Raw genomic sequence first — 18,706 nt, forward strand, 5'->3', positions numbered from 1 at the left:
GGAGGAGATGAGACGAGAGTGTTTATCATGTAGTTAACATGTCACTTCCACACTGAGTGGACAAAACATTAGGAAAACTTTCCTAATATTGAGTTGCACGCCCTTTTGCCCTTAGAACAGCCTCATGGACTCTGCAAGGTGTCAAATTGTTCCACAGAGATGCTGGCCCATGTTGACGCCAATGCTTCCCACAGTTGTGTCAAGTTGCCTGGATGTCCATGATACACATAGGAAACTGTTGAGCGTGAAAACCCCAGCAGCGTTGCAGTTCTTGCCCCACTCAAACTGGTGAGCCTGTCACCTACTACCATACCCCGTTCAAATGCACTTAAATATTTGATCTTACCCATTCACCCTCTGAATGGCACACATACACAATCCATGTCTCAATTGTCTCAACGCTTAAAAATCCTAATTTAACCTGTTTCTTCATCATTGATTGAAGTGGATTTAACAAGTGACATCAGTAAGGGATCATAGCTGGTCAGTCTATGCTATGGAAAGAGCAAGTGTTCCTAACGTTTTGGACTCTCAGTGTGTAACAGGTTGCTCTTATAGTATGTCAATAGTGTAGGAGAAAATTACACATGAGAGTAAAGTGGCAAACTGCAGTGTACTAGAGTGAAACATACAATGTTACCAAGGTTAAAAATATCCTGTATTCCTGTATCCTGTATTGCTATAATGCAGGAGAACACACATTTATTGGAATAATGAGAGCAATAAAAACTGTGAGTGCTACAGGGTCTTAACTGTGCAAGCTGTATGTTCATATCTCCAGTGAATTGGCCAAATCGGGCCGTATATCACCATCCAACCTGCCTGTTATAGTGACACCACAAACACACCTTTATTAGCTATTCCATCAATAAGAGAGATGAGAGATATTTGAGAAAGATAATTAAGAGAGACATTTGAGAGATAATTGAGAGAGATATTTGAGAGAGATAATTGAGATAACTTTTGGGCCCTGTGGTTACCTTGATGAGGGAAAGCATGCCCTCATTGTTGTCAGGGTTGGTTTGGATCTCAAAGCTCTGGGTGGGGTCACCGTTGATGATGGAGTAGACGGCTCGCCACGCCCCCGTCGCAGGGTCATCTCTGTCGTCCACAGTCAGGTTGACCACCACCCCTGTGGAGCCCTCATCCACATTGGCCTGGAACTGGAGGAACAGACAGAGAAAGAGGGACAAGACTGGTCAACTGACATATAGACAGCTGGTTTCTATTCAGTGGTCTGAAACTGGAGGGACACTATTGGTCACCACATACAAGGACATCTGGCTATGTGTCAGTTGACATATACTGTAGCTATGCAATTTTAGGTTTAAAATAAGGTTTTTGCATTCATCATCACGTCAGTGGACTTGGCGCTGACAAGTGAGGGATAGTGTATGTTGTTTTGTTCAAGGTAGGTTACCCAGTGTGAATCACGCTCCACTTGAAGTGACTTACATTTAGAGGCTATTAAAAGCACCATGTTCTCTCCCTCGCATCATTCACATTTCTTGAAAGCTATTCAGTTGAACATGAACCCAGTGTCAAACTCGTCTCTCTGTCCTTCATTCCCAACACTCTCCATCCCATCCCTTCGCTCACACACACACACACACACACACACACACACACACACACACACACACACACACACACACACACACACACACACACACACACACACACACACACACACACACACACACACACACACACACACACACACACACACACACACACACACACACACACACACACACACACACACACACTTACTCACGCCCAAACATATGCACGCAAGTACGCGCACGGCTGCTGCAAGATAATGTCTGTTTTGACAGTATTACTCAATAATTGTGCTTCTCATGTGGGTTGTCCAGGATTAGGGTTAGAGAAGATCCTTTTTTTTGGCTTAATCTACACCATCCTCAAATTAAAGAATGCTGGAACAATTTAACTCAGGCTTTGCATAGAAGAACAACCCAAACTGCTCTCTCTAACACCTCCCCCTCTTTACTTGAGAGATTGTTTTTCATACCCTCCCTGCTCTCTGTCCCATCACTCACTCTTCACTCTCTCTCTGACTTTCTCTCTCTCTCTCACTCGCTTCAATTCAATTCAATTCAATTCAAGGGGCTTTATTGGCATGGGAAACATATGTTAACATTGTCAAAGCAAGTGAAGTAGATAATATACAAAAGTGAATTAAACAATAAAAATTAACAGTAAACATTACACCCAGAGAATATTCAAAAGAATAAAGACATTACAAATGTTGTATTATGTATATATACAGTGTTGTATCGACGTGCAAATGGTTAAAGTACAAAGGGAAAATAAATAAACATATACTGTATATGGGTTGTATTTACAATAGTGTTTGTGCTTCACTAGTTGCCCTTTTCTTGTGGCAACAGGTCACAAATCTTGCTGCTGTGATTGCACACTGTGGTATTTCACCCAGTAGATATGGGAGTTTATCAAAATCGGGTTTGTTTTCAGATTCTTTGTGGATCTGTGTAATTAGAGGGAAATATGTCTCTCTAATATGGTCATACATTTGGCAGGAGGTTTGGAAGTGCAGCACAGTTTCCACCTCATTTTGTGGGCAGTGTGCACATAGCCTGTCTTCTCTTGAGAGCCAGGTCTGCCTACGGCGGCCTTGCTCAATAGCAAGGCTATGCTCACTGAGTCTGTACATAGTCAAAGCTTTCCATAAGTTTGGGTCAGTCACAGTGGTCAGGTATTCTGCCACTGCGTACTCTCTGTTTAGGGCCAAATAGCATTCTAGTGTGCTCTGTTTTTTTGTTAATTCTTTCCAATGTGTCAAGTAATTATCTTTTTGTTTTCTCATGATTTGGTTGAGTCTAATTCTGTTGCTGTCCTTGGGCTCTGTGGGGTCTGTTTGTGTTTGTGAACAGAGCCCCAGGACCAGCTGGCTTAGGGGACTCTTCTCCAGGTTCATCTCTCTGTAGGTGATGGCTTTGTAAAGGTTTGGGAATCACTTCCTTTTAGGTGGTTGTATAATTTAACCTCTCTTTTCTGGATTTTGATAATTAGCAGGTGTCGGCCTAATTCTGCTCTGCATGCCCTTATTTGGTGTTTTACGTTGTACACTGAGGATATTTTTTCAGAATTCTGCATGCAGAGTCTCAATGTGGTGCTTGTCCCATTTTGTGAATTATTGGTTGGTGAGTGGACCACAGAGGGCAACAGTGTCTAGATGGAATTTGTGTTTGTGGTCCTGGCGACAGGACCTTTTTTGAAACATCATTATTTTGGTCTTACTGAGATGTACTGTCAGGGCCCAGATCTGGCAGAATATGTGCAGAATATCTAGGTGCTGCTGTAGGCCCTCCTTGGTTGGTGTCAAAAGCACCAGATCATCAGCAAACAGTAGACATTTGACTTCAGATTCTAGTAGGGTGAAGCCGGGTGCTGCAGCTGTTCTAGTGGCCTCGCCAATTTGTTGATACATATGATGAAGAGGGTGGGGCTTAAGCGGTATCCCTATCTCACCCCACAGCCCTGTGGGAAGAAATTTGTGTTTTTTGCCTATTTTAACCACACACTTGTTGTTTGTGTACATGGATTTTATAATGTCATATGTTTTTACCCCAACACCACTTTCCATCAATTTGTATAGCAGACCCTCATGCCAAATTGAGTCGAAGGCTTTTTTTTTTAATCAACAAATCATTAGAAGATTTTGCCTTTGTTTCAGTTTGTTTGTTTGTCAATTAGGGTGTGCAGTGTGAATATGTGGTCTGTCGTAAAATAAGTTGGTAAAAAGCCAATTTGACATTTGCTCAGTACATTGTTTTCACTGAGGAAATTTACGAGTCTGCTGTTAATGATAATGCAGAGGATTTTCCCAAGGTTGCTGTTGAAGCATATCCCACGGTAGTTATTGGGGTCAAATTTGTCTCCACTTTTGTGGATTGGGGTGATCAGTCCTTGGTTCCAAATATTGGGGATGATGCCAGAGCTGAGGATGATGTTAAAGAGCTTAAGTATAACCAATTGGAATTTGTTGTCTGTATATTTGATCATTTCATTGAGGATACCATCAACACCACAGGCCTTTTTTGGTTGGAGGGTATTTATTTTATCCTGTAATTCATTCAAGGTAATTGGAGAATCCAATGGGTTCTAGTCTTTAATAGTTGATTCTAAGATTTGTATTTGATCATGTATATGTTTTTGCTGTTTGTTCTTTGTTATAGAGCTAAAAAGATTGGAGAAGTGGTTTATCCATACATCTCCATTTTGGAGAGATAACTCTTCGTGTTGTTGTTTGTTTAGAGTTCTCCAATTTTCCCAGAAGTGTTAGATTCTATAAATTCTTCAATTACATTGAGCTGAATTCTGACGTGCTGTTGCTTGTTTTCTGGGTCTCTATGTTTATGGTTGGACAGGCTTCTCAATTTCTTTCTTCGGTTTTTGAATTCTTCATCAAACCATGTGTCATTGTTGTTCATTTTCTTCAGTTTTCTGCTTGATTTTTTTTGATTTGATAGGGATGCTGAGAGGTCAAATATACTTCTAATATTTCTACTATATTGCCAGGTTTATACCTTCACTATTACAGTGGAATGTTTTGTCCAGGAAGTAGTCTAAAAGGGATTGAATTTGTTGTTGCCTTATTGTTTTGTGGTAGGTTTCCACGCTACATTCCTTCCATCTATAGCATTTCTTAATATTACTCAGTTCCTTTGGCTTTGATGCCTCATGATTGACTATTGCTCTGTTCAAGTAGACTGTGATTTTGCTGTGGTCTGATAGGGGTGTCAGTGGACTGACTGTGAACACTCTGAGAGACTCTGGGTTGAGGTCAGTGATCAAGTAGTCCACAGTACTACTGCCAAAAGATGAGCTATAGGTGTACTTACCATAGGAGTCCCCTCGAAGCCTTCCATTGACTATGTACATACACAGAGCTGCTGGAGTTGAGACCCATTTTTGTTGGTTATGTTGTCACAGTTGTGCCTAGGGTGGCATATGGGGGAGGGAATGCTGTCACCTCCAGGCAGGTGTTTGTCCCCCTGTGTGCTGAGGGTGTCAGGTTTATGTCCGGTTCTGGCATTTAGGTCGCCACAGACTAGTACATGTCACTGGGCCTGGAAATGATTGATTTCCCCCTCCAGGATGGAGAAGCTGTCTTCATTAAAGTATGGGGTTTCTTCTCGGGGGGACATAGGTAGCACACAGGAGGACATTTTTCTCTGTTAAGAACTTTTCCTTTTGAAATGTTCCTGTTTTGACTAATTTAATGGAGTGAGTTAGGTCTGCTCTATATCAAATTAGCATACCTCTTTAGTCCCTTCCCTGTTTCACACCCAGTAGTTTGGTGGATGGGACTACCAGCTCTCTGTAACCTAGAGGGCAACCAGTGGGTCCGTCTCCTCTATACCATGTTTCTTGTAGGATGACAATGTCTATATTTATGATTTTACGATCCCGCAGGTCTGGGAGAGTGTCTCGCTGGTCTGGGCGGGGCGTCTATTGATCTATTGCTCCTGTGTGAAGTGTTGGGGCTGCGTTAAAGAACGATGTCCTTTAGGGTCCAGGCGAAGGTGGGCACTGCTGCCTTGTATAGGTGGACCTGGTCATAAAGGCTGTTCAAGTCCAGGGTGGAGTGGTGGGCCAGGTAAACATTTAGTTTTGAGGCACATTCACAGGAAATACTTGCGTTTACCCGCTGTATGGTAGTATGGTGGATATAACCACTTGTGCATTGGGGAAAGTAGAATAAGCTTTTTCTATCACTCCCTTGATTGCTGTGGCCACCCTTTTCTGCTGGGCTCTCAGGTCGTTTGTGCCTGTGTGTATTATTATGTGGCTAGGTGAACCTAGTTGGTCCTCAGACAAAAGGTCTAGGGCACGCTGGGTGTTTGGACACCAGAGTTTAGACACACTGTGTTTGGGACAAGTTTTTTTTCTTGATTATATTTCCTGTTTGAGTACATAAGGAGTACAATCTGTGTCTTGTGTATGTCCTCAGTGGGTGTGGGGCGGTTGTCAGGAGAGCTATCACGGTGGGTGACAGGGGGGGTGCTCAGAGGGGGTGAGATCCCTTGTGCTTGGGGTTGTTCATGTGTCTGTCCCGCTGGGATGTCGAGGCTATGGTCAGGGTCTGGGGTGGACTGTTCTGCTGTGGTGTTGAGACTATTGTCGGGAGCTGAGGTGAGCTGTTCTGCTGGCTTCTCTGCGGGGGTGGCCACCTCTCTAGTAGGTTGTTCTCTGTCACACGCCATCCCCCTCACCCTCTCCTCCAGTAGTCTGATCCTCTACTGTAGTGCTCTGTTCTTCTCCTGCTCATGCTTTTCATCATGTTGAAGTTTTCTCACCACAGTCCAGAGTGCACATATTTCTCTCTCCACCTCCAGCACTCCGGGTCTGGTTAAGGGGGTGTTGCTGTGCTGGACTGTTGTCTGGGTCTGTGCTGACTGGAATGTAATCACCTGCTGTTAAAGCTCCACCTGCCTTACCTTCAGCTGGGTAAATGTATCCTTCATTTCAATGAGGGAGTAGTAGTCTGTGCTGGGACGTTGACTTTTCGCTTGGGGTTGCTCATCTGTGGGGTTATATAATGAAGAGGTCTGGTGTGACCTGCTCGGGGTGGGGGTATCTTTCTCAAGGGAGAGCTTCTCATGCTGAGCTAATTCTTTGATTAGGTGGAAGTCCAGCTGAAACTGTTTGGGGTTGCCCTGTACCAATACTGTTGAAAACGTATAGAAATGTATATTAGCTGACTCAGAGTTCTCGTTGTCTAGTATCCTGAGTTTCCACCCCTCGGTAACTCCCTCTTAACTTCTTGACGCTAGGAGGCAGAATCTTTATGTTTGGAAAAATAACGTTCCCAATGTAAACGGCCTATTTCTCAGGCCCAGATGCTAGAATATGCATATAATTGACGGATTAGGATAGAAAACACTCTAAAGTTTACAAAACTGTCAAAATATTGTCTGTGAGTATAACAGAACTGATTTTGCAGGCGAAAACCTGAGGAAATCCAACCCGGCAGTGCCTCTTATTTTGAAAAATCCCTGTTCCATTGCCTGCCTATCCTCCATTTAAAGGGATATCAACCAGATTCCTTTTCCAATGGCTTCCACAGGTTGTGAACAGGCTTTAGACATAGTTTCAAGCTTTTATTCTTAAAAATGAGCGAGAGGTGTCCTTTGATTAGTTAATGTGCGCGAGAGTTGTAGCTCGACATTTTCTTTATCTATTGTATTGAATAGTTAACCGTCCGGTTGAAATATTATCGATTATTTATGTTAAAAACAAGGATTGAGGATTGATTATAAAAAACGTTTGAGGGTGCTGTCTTTCAGATGGGATGTTAAATGGTTTTCCTGACTCTCTATGGTCATTAAAGATTCCATGCCAGTAGGGGTGTAGGGGTGTTAACCCCGGTGTCCTGGCTAAATTCCCAATCTGGCCCTCATACCATTATGGTCAACTAATCATCCCCAGTTTACAAATGGATCATTCATCCCCACTCCTCTCCCCTGTAACTATTCCCCAGGTTGTTGCTGTAAATGAGAATGTGTTGTTCTCAGTCAACTTACCTGGTTAAATAAAAATAAAACATCCAACCAAAAACATAGAGACCCAGTAAACCTGAACCTATGCCTTCACTATGGTGAATCACTAAAACAATACAGAAATACACTATGAAAATATAAGGAACAGCATAACAGAAATCAGCTCAATGTAATTGAAGAATCCATAGAATCAAACCACTTCTGGGAAAACACTAAACAAACAACAACACAAAGAGATATCTTTCCAAAACGGAGATGTATGGGTAAACCACTTCTCCAATCTGTTTGGCCCTATAACAAAGAACAAACAGCAAAAACATGATCAAATACAAATCTTAGAATCAACTATTAAAGACTACCAGAACCCACTGGATTCTCCAATTACATTGAATGAACTACAGGACAAATACAAACCGTCCAACACAAAAAAAGGCCTGTGGGGTTGATGGTATCCTAAATGAAATTATAAAATATACAGACCACAAATTCCAATTGGCTATACTTAAACTCTTTAACATCATCCTTAGCCCCGAAATTTTCCCCAATATTTGGATCCAAGGATTGATCACCCCAATCCACAAAATTGGAGACTAATTTGACCCCAATAACTACCGTGGGATATGCGTCAACAGCAACCTTGGGAAATCCTCTACAATATCATTAACAGCAGACTTGTACATTTCCACCACAGTGAAACCAATGTACTAAGCAAATGTCAAATTGGCTTTTTACCGTATTACAGACCATGTATTCACCCTGCACACCCTAATTGACAAACAAACATAGCAAAACAAAGGCAAAGTGTTCTCATGAAAGTGGTGTTGAAAAAAATGCGACATTATAAAATCCATGTACACAAACAACAAGTGTGCGGTTAAAATTGGCAAAAAACACACACATTTCTTTCCACAAGGCCATGGGGTGAGACAGGGATGCAGCTTAAGCACCACCCTCTTCAACATATATATCAACGAATTGGTGAGGGCACTAAAACAGTCTGCAGCCCCCGTCCTCACCCTACTAGAATCTGAAGTCAAATGTCTACTGTTTGCTGATGATCTGGAGCTTCTGCCCCCAACCAAGGAGGGCCTACAGCAGCACCTAGATCTGCTGCACAGATTCTGTCAGACCTAACGACAAATACAAATCATGACAAAAACATAGTGATTATCCAGTCATAAGCAACCAATCGATTAAACACAGGATATGACATCATGGAACACTCTGCTTCTTCGCTTCTAGAAACTTTAAAAAAACACAAATTAACAAACTTAGTTGTGCCCATCCATCCATTTAAAAAATGTAAGTAAGACCAGTAAGACCAAAATAATGGTTTTCCAAAAAAGGTCCTGTTGCCAGATCCACAAATACAAATTCCATCTAGACACCGTTTCCCTAGAACATACGAAAAACTATACATACCTCGGCCTAAACATCAGCGCCACAGGTAACTTTCACAATGCTGTGAACGATCTGAGAGACAAGGTAAGAAGGACCTCTATGCCATCAAAAGGTACATCAAATTTCCCATACCAATTAGGATCTGGCTAAAAATACTTGAATCAGTCATGGAACATTTCCCTTTATGGTTGTGAGGTCTGGGGTCCGCTCAGCAACCAATAATTCACAAAATGGAACAAACACCAAATTGAGACTCTGCATGCAGAATTCTGCAAAAATATCCTCAGCGTTCAGCGTAAAACACCAAATAATGCATGCAGAGCAGAATGAGGCCGTTACCCGCTAATTATCAAAATCCAGAAAAGGGACGTTAATTTCTACAACCACCTAAAAGGAAATGATTCCCAAATCCTCAATAACAAACACAAACACTGTTCACAAACAGACCCACAGAGCTCAATAACAAACACAAACACTGTTCACAAACACAAAAAGACCCACAGAGCTCCAGGACAGCAACACAATTAGACCCAACCAAATAATGAGAAAACTAAAGATAATTAATTGACACATTGGAAATAATTAACAAAGATTTGACTATGTACAGACTCAGTGAGCATAGCCTTGCTATTGAGCAAGGCCGCCGTAGGCAGACCTGGCTCTCAAGAGAAGACAGGCTATGTGCACACTGCCCACAAAATGAGGTGGAAACTGAGCTGCACTTCCTAACCTCCTGCCAAATGTATGACCATATTAGAGAGACATATTTCCCTCAGATTACACAGATCCACAAAGAATTTGAAAACAAACCCAATTTTGATAAACTCCCATATCTATTGGGCGAAATACCAGTGTGCCATCACAGCAGCAAGATTTGTGACCTGTTGCCACTAGAATACAACCCATATTTATGTTATTTATTTTCCCTTTTGCGCTTGAACTGTTTTCACTTAATATGACATAATACAGCTAGTCTACAAACCTATCCCTCTCCTGATGTTAAACCTCAAACAGGATCCTCAATGGAAGAGAACATAGTAGGTTGCTGAGCACCATCACATCCTGTTCTATGTCTGCTCTCTTACACCACACACTGATTAGCAGGCTGCTATAGCGACAGACCAGACCTCAGTCTCCCATCTCAGCCATGCTGTCAGATGAATGTATTCAATCTCTGGGCTGTTGCCACTTAGCCCTGCTACTGATAAGACCGCAATACCACTGAGTGTACAAACTAACCAGCGGCGTGAGAGAATGGGGGAAATAACCACCGACTCAGGCTCTCCTGGGTATCTACATGTGTGCTTTTACTATGTGTGTGTGTGTGGTTATGTGTGTGTCTAATAAAAAGGGCCATCGCTACAACACATACTGCTTGTTTACGGTAGAAATGGCCTGTCATATCTCTCCGTGCACTCACCATTTGTTGCTGACAATGCATATTGATCTAATCTGGCTGTATAATTGGAGCAGGGGGTAAATATCAAAACTCATTAACACCATTTTGGAAATTACCCATTCCCCCCTTCATTCATCATGCAATGCCAGCTGGCACTATGAGCCTGTTGGAAGGCAGCGACCCTGGCTTTATTTCAGTGTTGAGATGTCCTCTCTATGTGCTGTCAATGAGTGGTGTCTACACTGCCTGTCTGTCAGTCCCTGGCCTTCCTCTCATTATGTGAATATGATAGGGTGATTGGCTGCTCAGCCTGCACTAATGTTAAGTGGAGTGAAGAGGAGAATGAACATCTCTCTATCTCACCCTCTCTCTTCGCACAGTGATAGAAACTGTACCATCACACATCCATCATACACATCTTTTTACACCTCAACCCATCCTTCTCGGCGGCAGCCCCCCTCTTCCTCTGACAGACCGCAGAGAAGAGAGATAAACGTGCAGAGATCCCCAACCGTCAGACATAATGGCTTATGAATATAAATGTGGTTTAATTTGGTTGGTCTGACAGAGATACAGCCATGCAGGGAGAGAACGCAGAATACAGCAGAGCAACTGTTCATCTTAATGGAAAGTGCTTTGTGCCACGTTTCTGTGGCCCCGTAGATTGAGCTGACAACAAACACACAGTGGCATGTCACTTTAGTCCCTGGGGAGACAACACTATTCCCTTAAGGAGCCTTGCCATCACAGCCAAGATTCTAACTCTCAAAGGTACAGTATGTCTTTCTACAGACAGTGGCGTTCTCTCTCCCATTCTGCCTGCTGGCATCATCTGACCTGACTTCACAAAAACAACTCAAAAGCCCCCAAAGAAAAATCCTATGCTGCAACTTTTCTCATTATTATTCCACTTAGGTTTGATACTTTTGAAAGGTTGATTTGTTTGAACTGTGCATGCTCTTATTCATATGTGGGTAATTAGCATGCTAGCAGTATTTAGAGAAAATATCCTCCTACATGCTTAAAAATATTCCCTGGAGTGAAATACAGATCTTAAAAATCTTTCAGCAGTCGTCTCTTTTACCCATCAGCTCACTTATAAGAGCTGCTTATCTTATCTGATTGATGTGCCTCCTTTAGATAGAATGAAGAAGAAAATTGCACACACACACACACACACACACACACACACACACACACACACACACACACACACACACACACACACACACACACACACACACACACACACACACACACACACACACACACACACACACACACACACACACACACACACACACACACACACACACACACACTCTCGCTCTTTCCCTTCCTCCTACATCTTACATACATGGGCCAAGGAAGGTAATGAGCTTACCTGCACCATTATTAAATTTGAAGAGATCCAGCTCAAGCTGTTCCCATAGATACACTTCAGCTGAACATGTGGCACAGAAAACCAGCTCTGCCTTTATAAGTTGATTTAACTATAACAGTAAAATGGACTCTAGTCATTGCATTAACCTAGACAGTGAAATAACAACCAATTAAGTCCTCTCGTGACAACAGCTTGTCGCCAACTACAGTTTGCCACCATGTATAGTAAAAGTGCTCAGTGGGTGCTTCACTTCAGAGTGATGTCATTATTGAATGGACAACAACCTTTTCTTGTATACAGTTTCAGTTAAAGATTCAGCCTTAACACCTTCTAGGCACACCGTATGTAAAGTAAGTTTGAGTTTCTATTTCACTTTCAGAGAAACGGTTATATTTTGTATTTCAGATAGAAAGGATCAGCTAGGATTCAAGGCATAATAACAACCACTACTACATCAACTGAACACGAAGCTAACTGAGCTTGCACCACCTGACCCAATACTTGACATGACAAAAGGCTACAGTTGTGGTATAATGTATATTTTAATATATTGGCACCCTTGCACTTTACATTGCAGTGCAATGGAGCAGAATGTTCTGTTTTCTCTTTTGAAACTGTTTAAATTATTATTTTTACCCAGTATGCACCTGCAACTTACCACATGTCAGGTGAGATAAATTACACTTAAATGAGAATTACTTGCCTTCAACCAAATTATTTTGAATTTTGAATAATTTCGTCCAAGCCATTTCTTTTCATTTATTAGGGAAAATCTAAATTTCAGTTTAGATATTTTTCCCCCTTAGTCCTGTGCACACACATGTGAACAACAAAAGGTTTTTAAATTTAAACTTATTTTACAAGAAAAAGTGAATCATGCTAGGGTGCCGATATATTTGACCGCAACTGTGTAACACACAGAAATGTTACATGCTTTGTGACAAAGTGAAAAGGCCTAGGCTGACAGTATATGTATGTCATTAACTAGATAATGCAAGGTTATGGCAGCCGAACAATGCATCTGGCTGAGGATTGGGTTCTTGCAGATACACTATTCATTTTACCCCCCCCGACTTTGCTGATAACTACTTTATTGAGGAAAAGCGGACTTACTATGCCTGCAATATGTGGTTGTCCAACCCAGCTATCTTAAGATTAATGCACTAACTGTAAGTCACTCTGGATAAGAGAATCTGCTAAATGACTAAAATATAAATGTAAACAAATATCAAGTTGGTACTACAACCTATACATGGTGAAATTAATGCATTACCTTTCAAAGTACTTGATCACTTACATTAATTAACAGTCACTTGAAGCTTGTGAGGCAATGTGAGGAAGACAATGAACAGAAATGTCATGCATTCAATGAAAAGTAGATACAATAACGTGTAACTTCATACAGCAAAGTATTGTTGGTGGTAGGATGGTATTTTAACAAGAAAGGCTATCAGCTATTTGAATGGGGACTCTTCAGTGCTCCCTGAAGAGAAGAGTCTTGTGTTCTCCAGACCTGAAGGACGGCAATACTCTGAACAAACCACTCAAGTGTTCATACACTCTACACAGACCCTCTCAGGACCCCTGAGTGTCTGGCAAACATGAGAGGTTTCCTATTCATCTCAACATCTAAATGACATGAGGAAAGATATGGAATGCAATTGGCCCTCTTCAGACACTGTAGGTTTAAGATCATGTTTATACACAACATGGTCTCTCATACCAAATGGCTTCTTCTATTTGAATACGATAGAGAAAGGAAAGGCTAAGCTAAACTACTGCCACTTTGATATACAGTACCTTGATAGGTTACAAGGAAAACACACAAAATCTTATCTATTTGGATATATTTTGTCAGCACAAAGCATTCAAGCAGAAATAAAGATGGTCTGAACCCCAGGTTTCTTCCTGCCTCCTCCCCATCACTATCCTCCCACACGGACACAGCCCATTCCATCAAAGCAACAGACGGCACGCGTATGGCAGCCTTCACTGAGACAGCCAGCCCAGCCCTGACAGATAGCCAAGCCTAGCCCAGCCTGGCCCTGAGGACATACCTCAGTGTCTCAGTCATCACCGTTAAAGGGGCAGTGCAGTCAAAATCTCAATCTCCTGTTTAAAAAAAAAACAATATTTCCACACTATGGTGTCGAAATAACACTATCAAATTGTAAACATGATGATAATGCCCGTTTAGTGTAAGATTTTTTTGCCTGGAATTTCAGTCTTTTCAGGTGGGATGGAGTTTTGGGCCCAGAGCATGAAATCAAATTCTGATCTGATTATTCTAACCAATGACTGGTCTTCCTTTTTTGCATATGTATCCTCCTACTTCAAATGAATAAGCGGGGTAGATCACAGATGACCACAGGTGTCAAACTCATTCCACAGAGTGTCAAGTGGCTGTTGTTTTTTTGCTAATCCCTCATGATGAATTAAGGTCACTAATTCGTTTTTTAACTAGGCAAGTCAGTTAAGAACAAATTCTTATTTACAATGACGGCCTACCCCAGCCAAACCTTGACGACACTGAGCCAATTATGCACCGCGCTATGGGACTCCCAATCACGGCCAGTTGTGATTCAGCTTGGAATCAAACCAGGGTCTGTAGTGAAGCCTCTAGCACTGAGGTGCAGTGCCTTGGACCGCTGCGCCACTCAGAAGCCCGAAGTAGTAAGGAACTCGCCACACATGGTTGTCTAAAACCTGCAGACACTAGGCCCTCCACGGAATGAGTTTGACGCTCCTGGTCTAGACGATCCTATCCGCTAATCAGGGCTGTGTATACAAATATATTTAAATGTGTATCAACACGCCAACATGAGCAAACTGAGCATTTCAATGGCAAAATGAGGCTCAGGGAAATAAATTATTACAAATACATTTGGAGTTATTGTTATGAAAAACAAACACACACAGTGATTTATTAGACATACAGTGATGTTTAAAAAAAATAAACAATGTAAGACTGCATGGGGGCTTGAATATCATTATCATTTGGAGGCCATGCATATTCTCCCATCACCACGGGGGAGCAAGGGCATGGATTGGCTGTCAGTCTCCCTGTGTGTCAGGAGTGATAAGCCAGATCAGTGGCTGCTAAGAAACTATGAAATGGGCTAGTCAGAAATGAGATGCCAGTTATCACCCAGGGCCAGATGGGGGTGGGGTTGCTGGTGAGGGGGTGACAGGGGTACACTGTTCACTTGAACCAGCAGGTAGTATCACCAGCCTATCCTCTCTGTGTCACCACAGGCTTTAATTAGGGAGACTTCAGGTCAAGCAGAAATTGTCATAGGGGCTGTTACTGTCCTCTGTCCTACTTTGAAATGTTTGCTAATGTGTGTTTTAGTGGTGTGGATCAATGGTCAGAGCTGTACTGGAGCAGCATTTAGACTGCAGGTCAAACCGTGGTAAAGGCTGATATGTAGACTGACAGGAAGAGTCAGAGTCCATTAGTCAATTAACAGCAGTGGTCAATAAACACATTTCAAAGACAGACAATGCACAGTAACACATACTGTGGGGAGTAGTTAGTTGTCAATGCACGGAGTGGTATTGGTTAGTGCTATATCTTTATTTTGAACCCCAAATAGGAACAAGGTCCAAAAGAAGTATCTGTCAATCATAATGCCAAGATATTAGCATAGTATTGCATTGCAGAATAAATCAATAAAATAAGACAATATAAGCCAGTGGTTTATTGCTGTTGGTTTTTATCAGGAGTGACATTAATGTCCTACCTCAAGTTCTGTCTTTAAATTATTTTTATACCAGGGGATTCCCAATCATCTTTTGTTGTTTCCACTCTCATAAAAATGGGATTAGAACTTGTTCAAAAAAGTTAATCATTGTGGATCCCAATTCCCCAAAGAAGCTTCACAGAATGTAATACATTCGTAAGTATGAAAGAGCAATTTAGCCTTAGATTAAAAAAGTTGGGTGGAGGGGCCCTCAGAGAAACTTGCTAAGGAGAACAATAGTGCAGACTCATGAGTGTATATAATATCTGTAGGCCTATGCACCAACCAAGAAGACTATGATAGGTTTACTACTGACTCACTGTAATATACTGTAGTCTGTCCATCTTTACCAGACATGAAACAAGTCCGTTCTATGATAAACCCACCCTGCTACACGGGACTGCATGGTGACCTGTGTGAGTCCATTTCACTCAGAATCTTTGATGAGTTAAAGTCAACCTGAACTTGTTAAGTGCATTTCCAAGTAGTTTGACACTGTGTAAGAGAGAAGATATGGAATACAAATCCAACAGAATGTCCTCTTTGAGAGGTGTTTAGATAGCACTAGAAAATGTGTAATACCTTACAAACCATGTTTGTCTTTGTGGAGCTTTATTATATCTCACTACTCTGTATGGGAATCATAGGTTCTAAAGTCTATTTCAAGAGTGCGGTGGGTAGGCAGGGTACTTTGTGAATCCCCCACGGGTTGACTTAAGCACATCTTCAAGTAGACTAGTGTTATGTGGAGTCATGCCAACACTATCAGCACCTGTGTGTACTGCAGGGTAGGAAGCCTAGCTCTTCTCTGATTGATGAATGATGAAAGGTAAAGCAGAACATGTCTTTCTCTGCTTGAATGCAGCACATACACGATGCACATCTATGTTTGTAGACAGAGTTTTCAGTTGGAAAACTTTCAACATCCAGAAGGATATGTTATTTTAAAAGGTTTTTCAAGAGAGTGCAGAATATTTGCACTACAAGTGGAATTCAATATCTATGAATGTGCCTACATTCACATTAACATGTCCGCTCATGGACACCCACACCCACAATAGTTGGAAGTCATAAGAGATGATTCATGGCCAGGTTAGTGGCTGCTGAGCGGGTGGGGACTTATATGAGAAGTTTAGCACCTAAAATGGCTGTGTTTTTAAAAGGAACATTTCTCCACACTGTTAAACGGATCCCCAGAAGAAAGATGGAGGAATTAAGTGAGGACATGGACAGAGTGCACTCAGCACGGCCCCAGCATGCCTACTCAGCCAGAATATTTCACTGTGAAGATCTCACAACGCTCTGACATGGCAATGCATTATGGGAGCCCGTCTGGTGGAGGTTGGGGTTGATGTGTCTCAAAGCCTGACAACAGCTCTGGGCATTTCCATTAAAAACCACACAACTCAACATTACGACCTCTCCTCCAGGGCCTGATGTGTTTTTCTTCACCTCAAGAAGAAAAAAAACAGCAACAGTTGCAGTTTTTGAAAGACTCATCATGAGTTCGCACAAACAGGCAAATAGGTTAAGTTTGTTAAGTGCATTTTTTCTGAATGACGGAGATAGTGTGGCTGATGGATATTGGGTTACGTGTGCCATACAGGGTTTCTACTAGCACAGCCTTGAGGCTGTGCTGACAAAGGAAACCAACACCATGATCATAGCAGCACAACACGCAAACACACACACTCAAACATTCCCTTATCTCCCTTGTGAGCCCCTACCACCTGACTACTGTGATGCGTTGTTTATTACATGTGGTCACACATGTGGTCACACATTACATGTGGTCACACACACACACACACACACACACACACACACACACACACACACACACACACACACACACACACACACACACACACACACACACACACACACACACACACAGGACGACGACTGATGTGAGCTGAGCCTTTCCTCGGGCAGGCTCTGAGAATTATAACACTATCATTTTAAATTGGATAGCAGAGGACATGGTGGATAACTGGTGTGCGTGTGTGTGCGTGTGCGTGTGCGTGTGCGTGTGCGTGTGTGTGTGTGTGTAACCCACTCCATCACCTGGACGTGAATCAAGCCCGCCACCAGCTGTATCTGCGAACAGGGACAGATGACAGAGTACAGGGGACATAAAGTGATGACAAGGACAGAGGACAGGGGACAGAGAACAGGGGATATGGCAGAAAGGACAGACAGAGGACAGGGGACAGAGGACAGAGAGGACAGACAGATTTCAGGGGACAGAGAGAGAGAACAGGGGTCAGGGGACAAAGAGGACAGACAGGGAACATGGGTCAGGGGACAGAGAGGACAGACAGAGAAGAGGAGTCAGGGGAACAAGCAGGGGTGCAGGTACTTACCAGTGAGTGGGTGAACTCTGGGGCGTGGTCGTTCTTGTCTGTGATGGTGATGGTTGCCGTGGATGTTCCTGTTAGTCCCACGTCTCTTCCCTTCATGTCCTGGGCTACGATCTCCAGCTCATACTGCGTAGTGGGGAGTGTCTGGAGGGACACACACACAGACACACACTGTGTCATAAAGTCTGTCGTTATCACACATCCATTTCAGGGGTTACACACAACACAATCATCATTAGACACAGGATTTGTTGAGGGAGATAAAATTATTCCACTTAATACAAATGATAACAAATGATTAACTGACTGACAAAAAGCAATTTAGACTGAATGATTGTTACGCCGGTGTGGATTCATTTCGGAGTAAACATATTCTAATAAAAACACACCCCCTTGGCGTCTTATTATGTTGACACTTTGTACATTTCTATCAAGCCTCTTAGAAAGCTCAGGAACAAAGCACCAGACTTTTGGAGGCATAGAGCCAGACAGGTACTGGAGTGTAATGATCACATAGCCCAAGTGACTCATACACACAAAACAAACAAAAGGGAGTTGCTACGGCATGGTCTCCTGTCTGGGGGTGGTAGTGCAGTACTCTGTAGTCTTCTAAATATGACAGCCATTTCCTGACATTTAAATAGAACTAAACAGATGTCAAGTGTCTGTTATAACCTAAGCTTATCACATTATAGAAACCAACAAACACCCACATCATCTATTGGCATCTATCAGGCATCCAAGTCTTGTGCAAACCAGATGAAAAAATCCCCAAGCAAATGTATTTACAGCCTGTGTAGAACACCTCTCAGCACATATGATTATGAATAGACGTATGGCAGTACGACACCACAGTATTTTACGTT

General features: G+C 42.3%; 1 protein-coding gene across 1 annotated transcript in view; it reads right to left on the reverse strand.

Moving 5' to 3' along the window:
- The window catches only part of LOC139539869 (cadherin-13-like), a 704,975-nt gene that overhangs the window by 134,066 nt on the left and 552,203 nt on the right, over nucleotides 1-18,706 (reverse strand). The window contains exons 9-10 of the mRNA XM_071343218.1: nucleotides 17,844-17,984; nucleotides 981-1,163 (exon numbers count right to left, since the gene is read on the reverse strand). Of these exons, the coding sequence (XP_071199319.1) occupies nucleotides 981-1,163; nucleotides 17,844-17,984 (324 nt within the window). The remainder of the gene's footprint in view (nucleotides 1-980; nucleotides 1,164-17,843; nucleotides 17,985-18,706) is intronic.

Source organism: Salvelinus alpinus, chromosome 15 (genome assembly GCF_045679555.1).
Source record: "Salvelinus alpinus chromosome 15, SLU_Salpinus.1, whole genome shotgun sequence".
In the NCBI taxonomy this organism is placed as follows: Eukaryota; Metazoa; Chordata; class Actinopteri; order Salmoniformes; family Salmonidae; genus Salvelinus; species Salvelinus alpinus.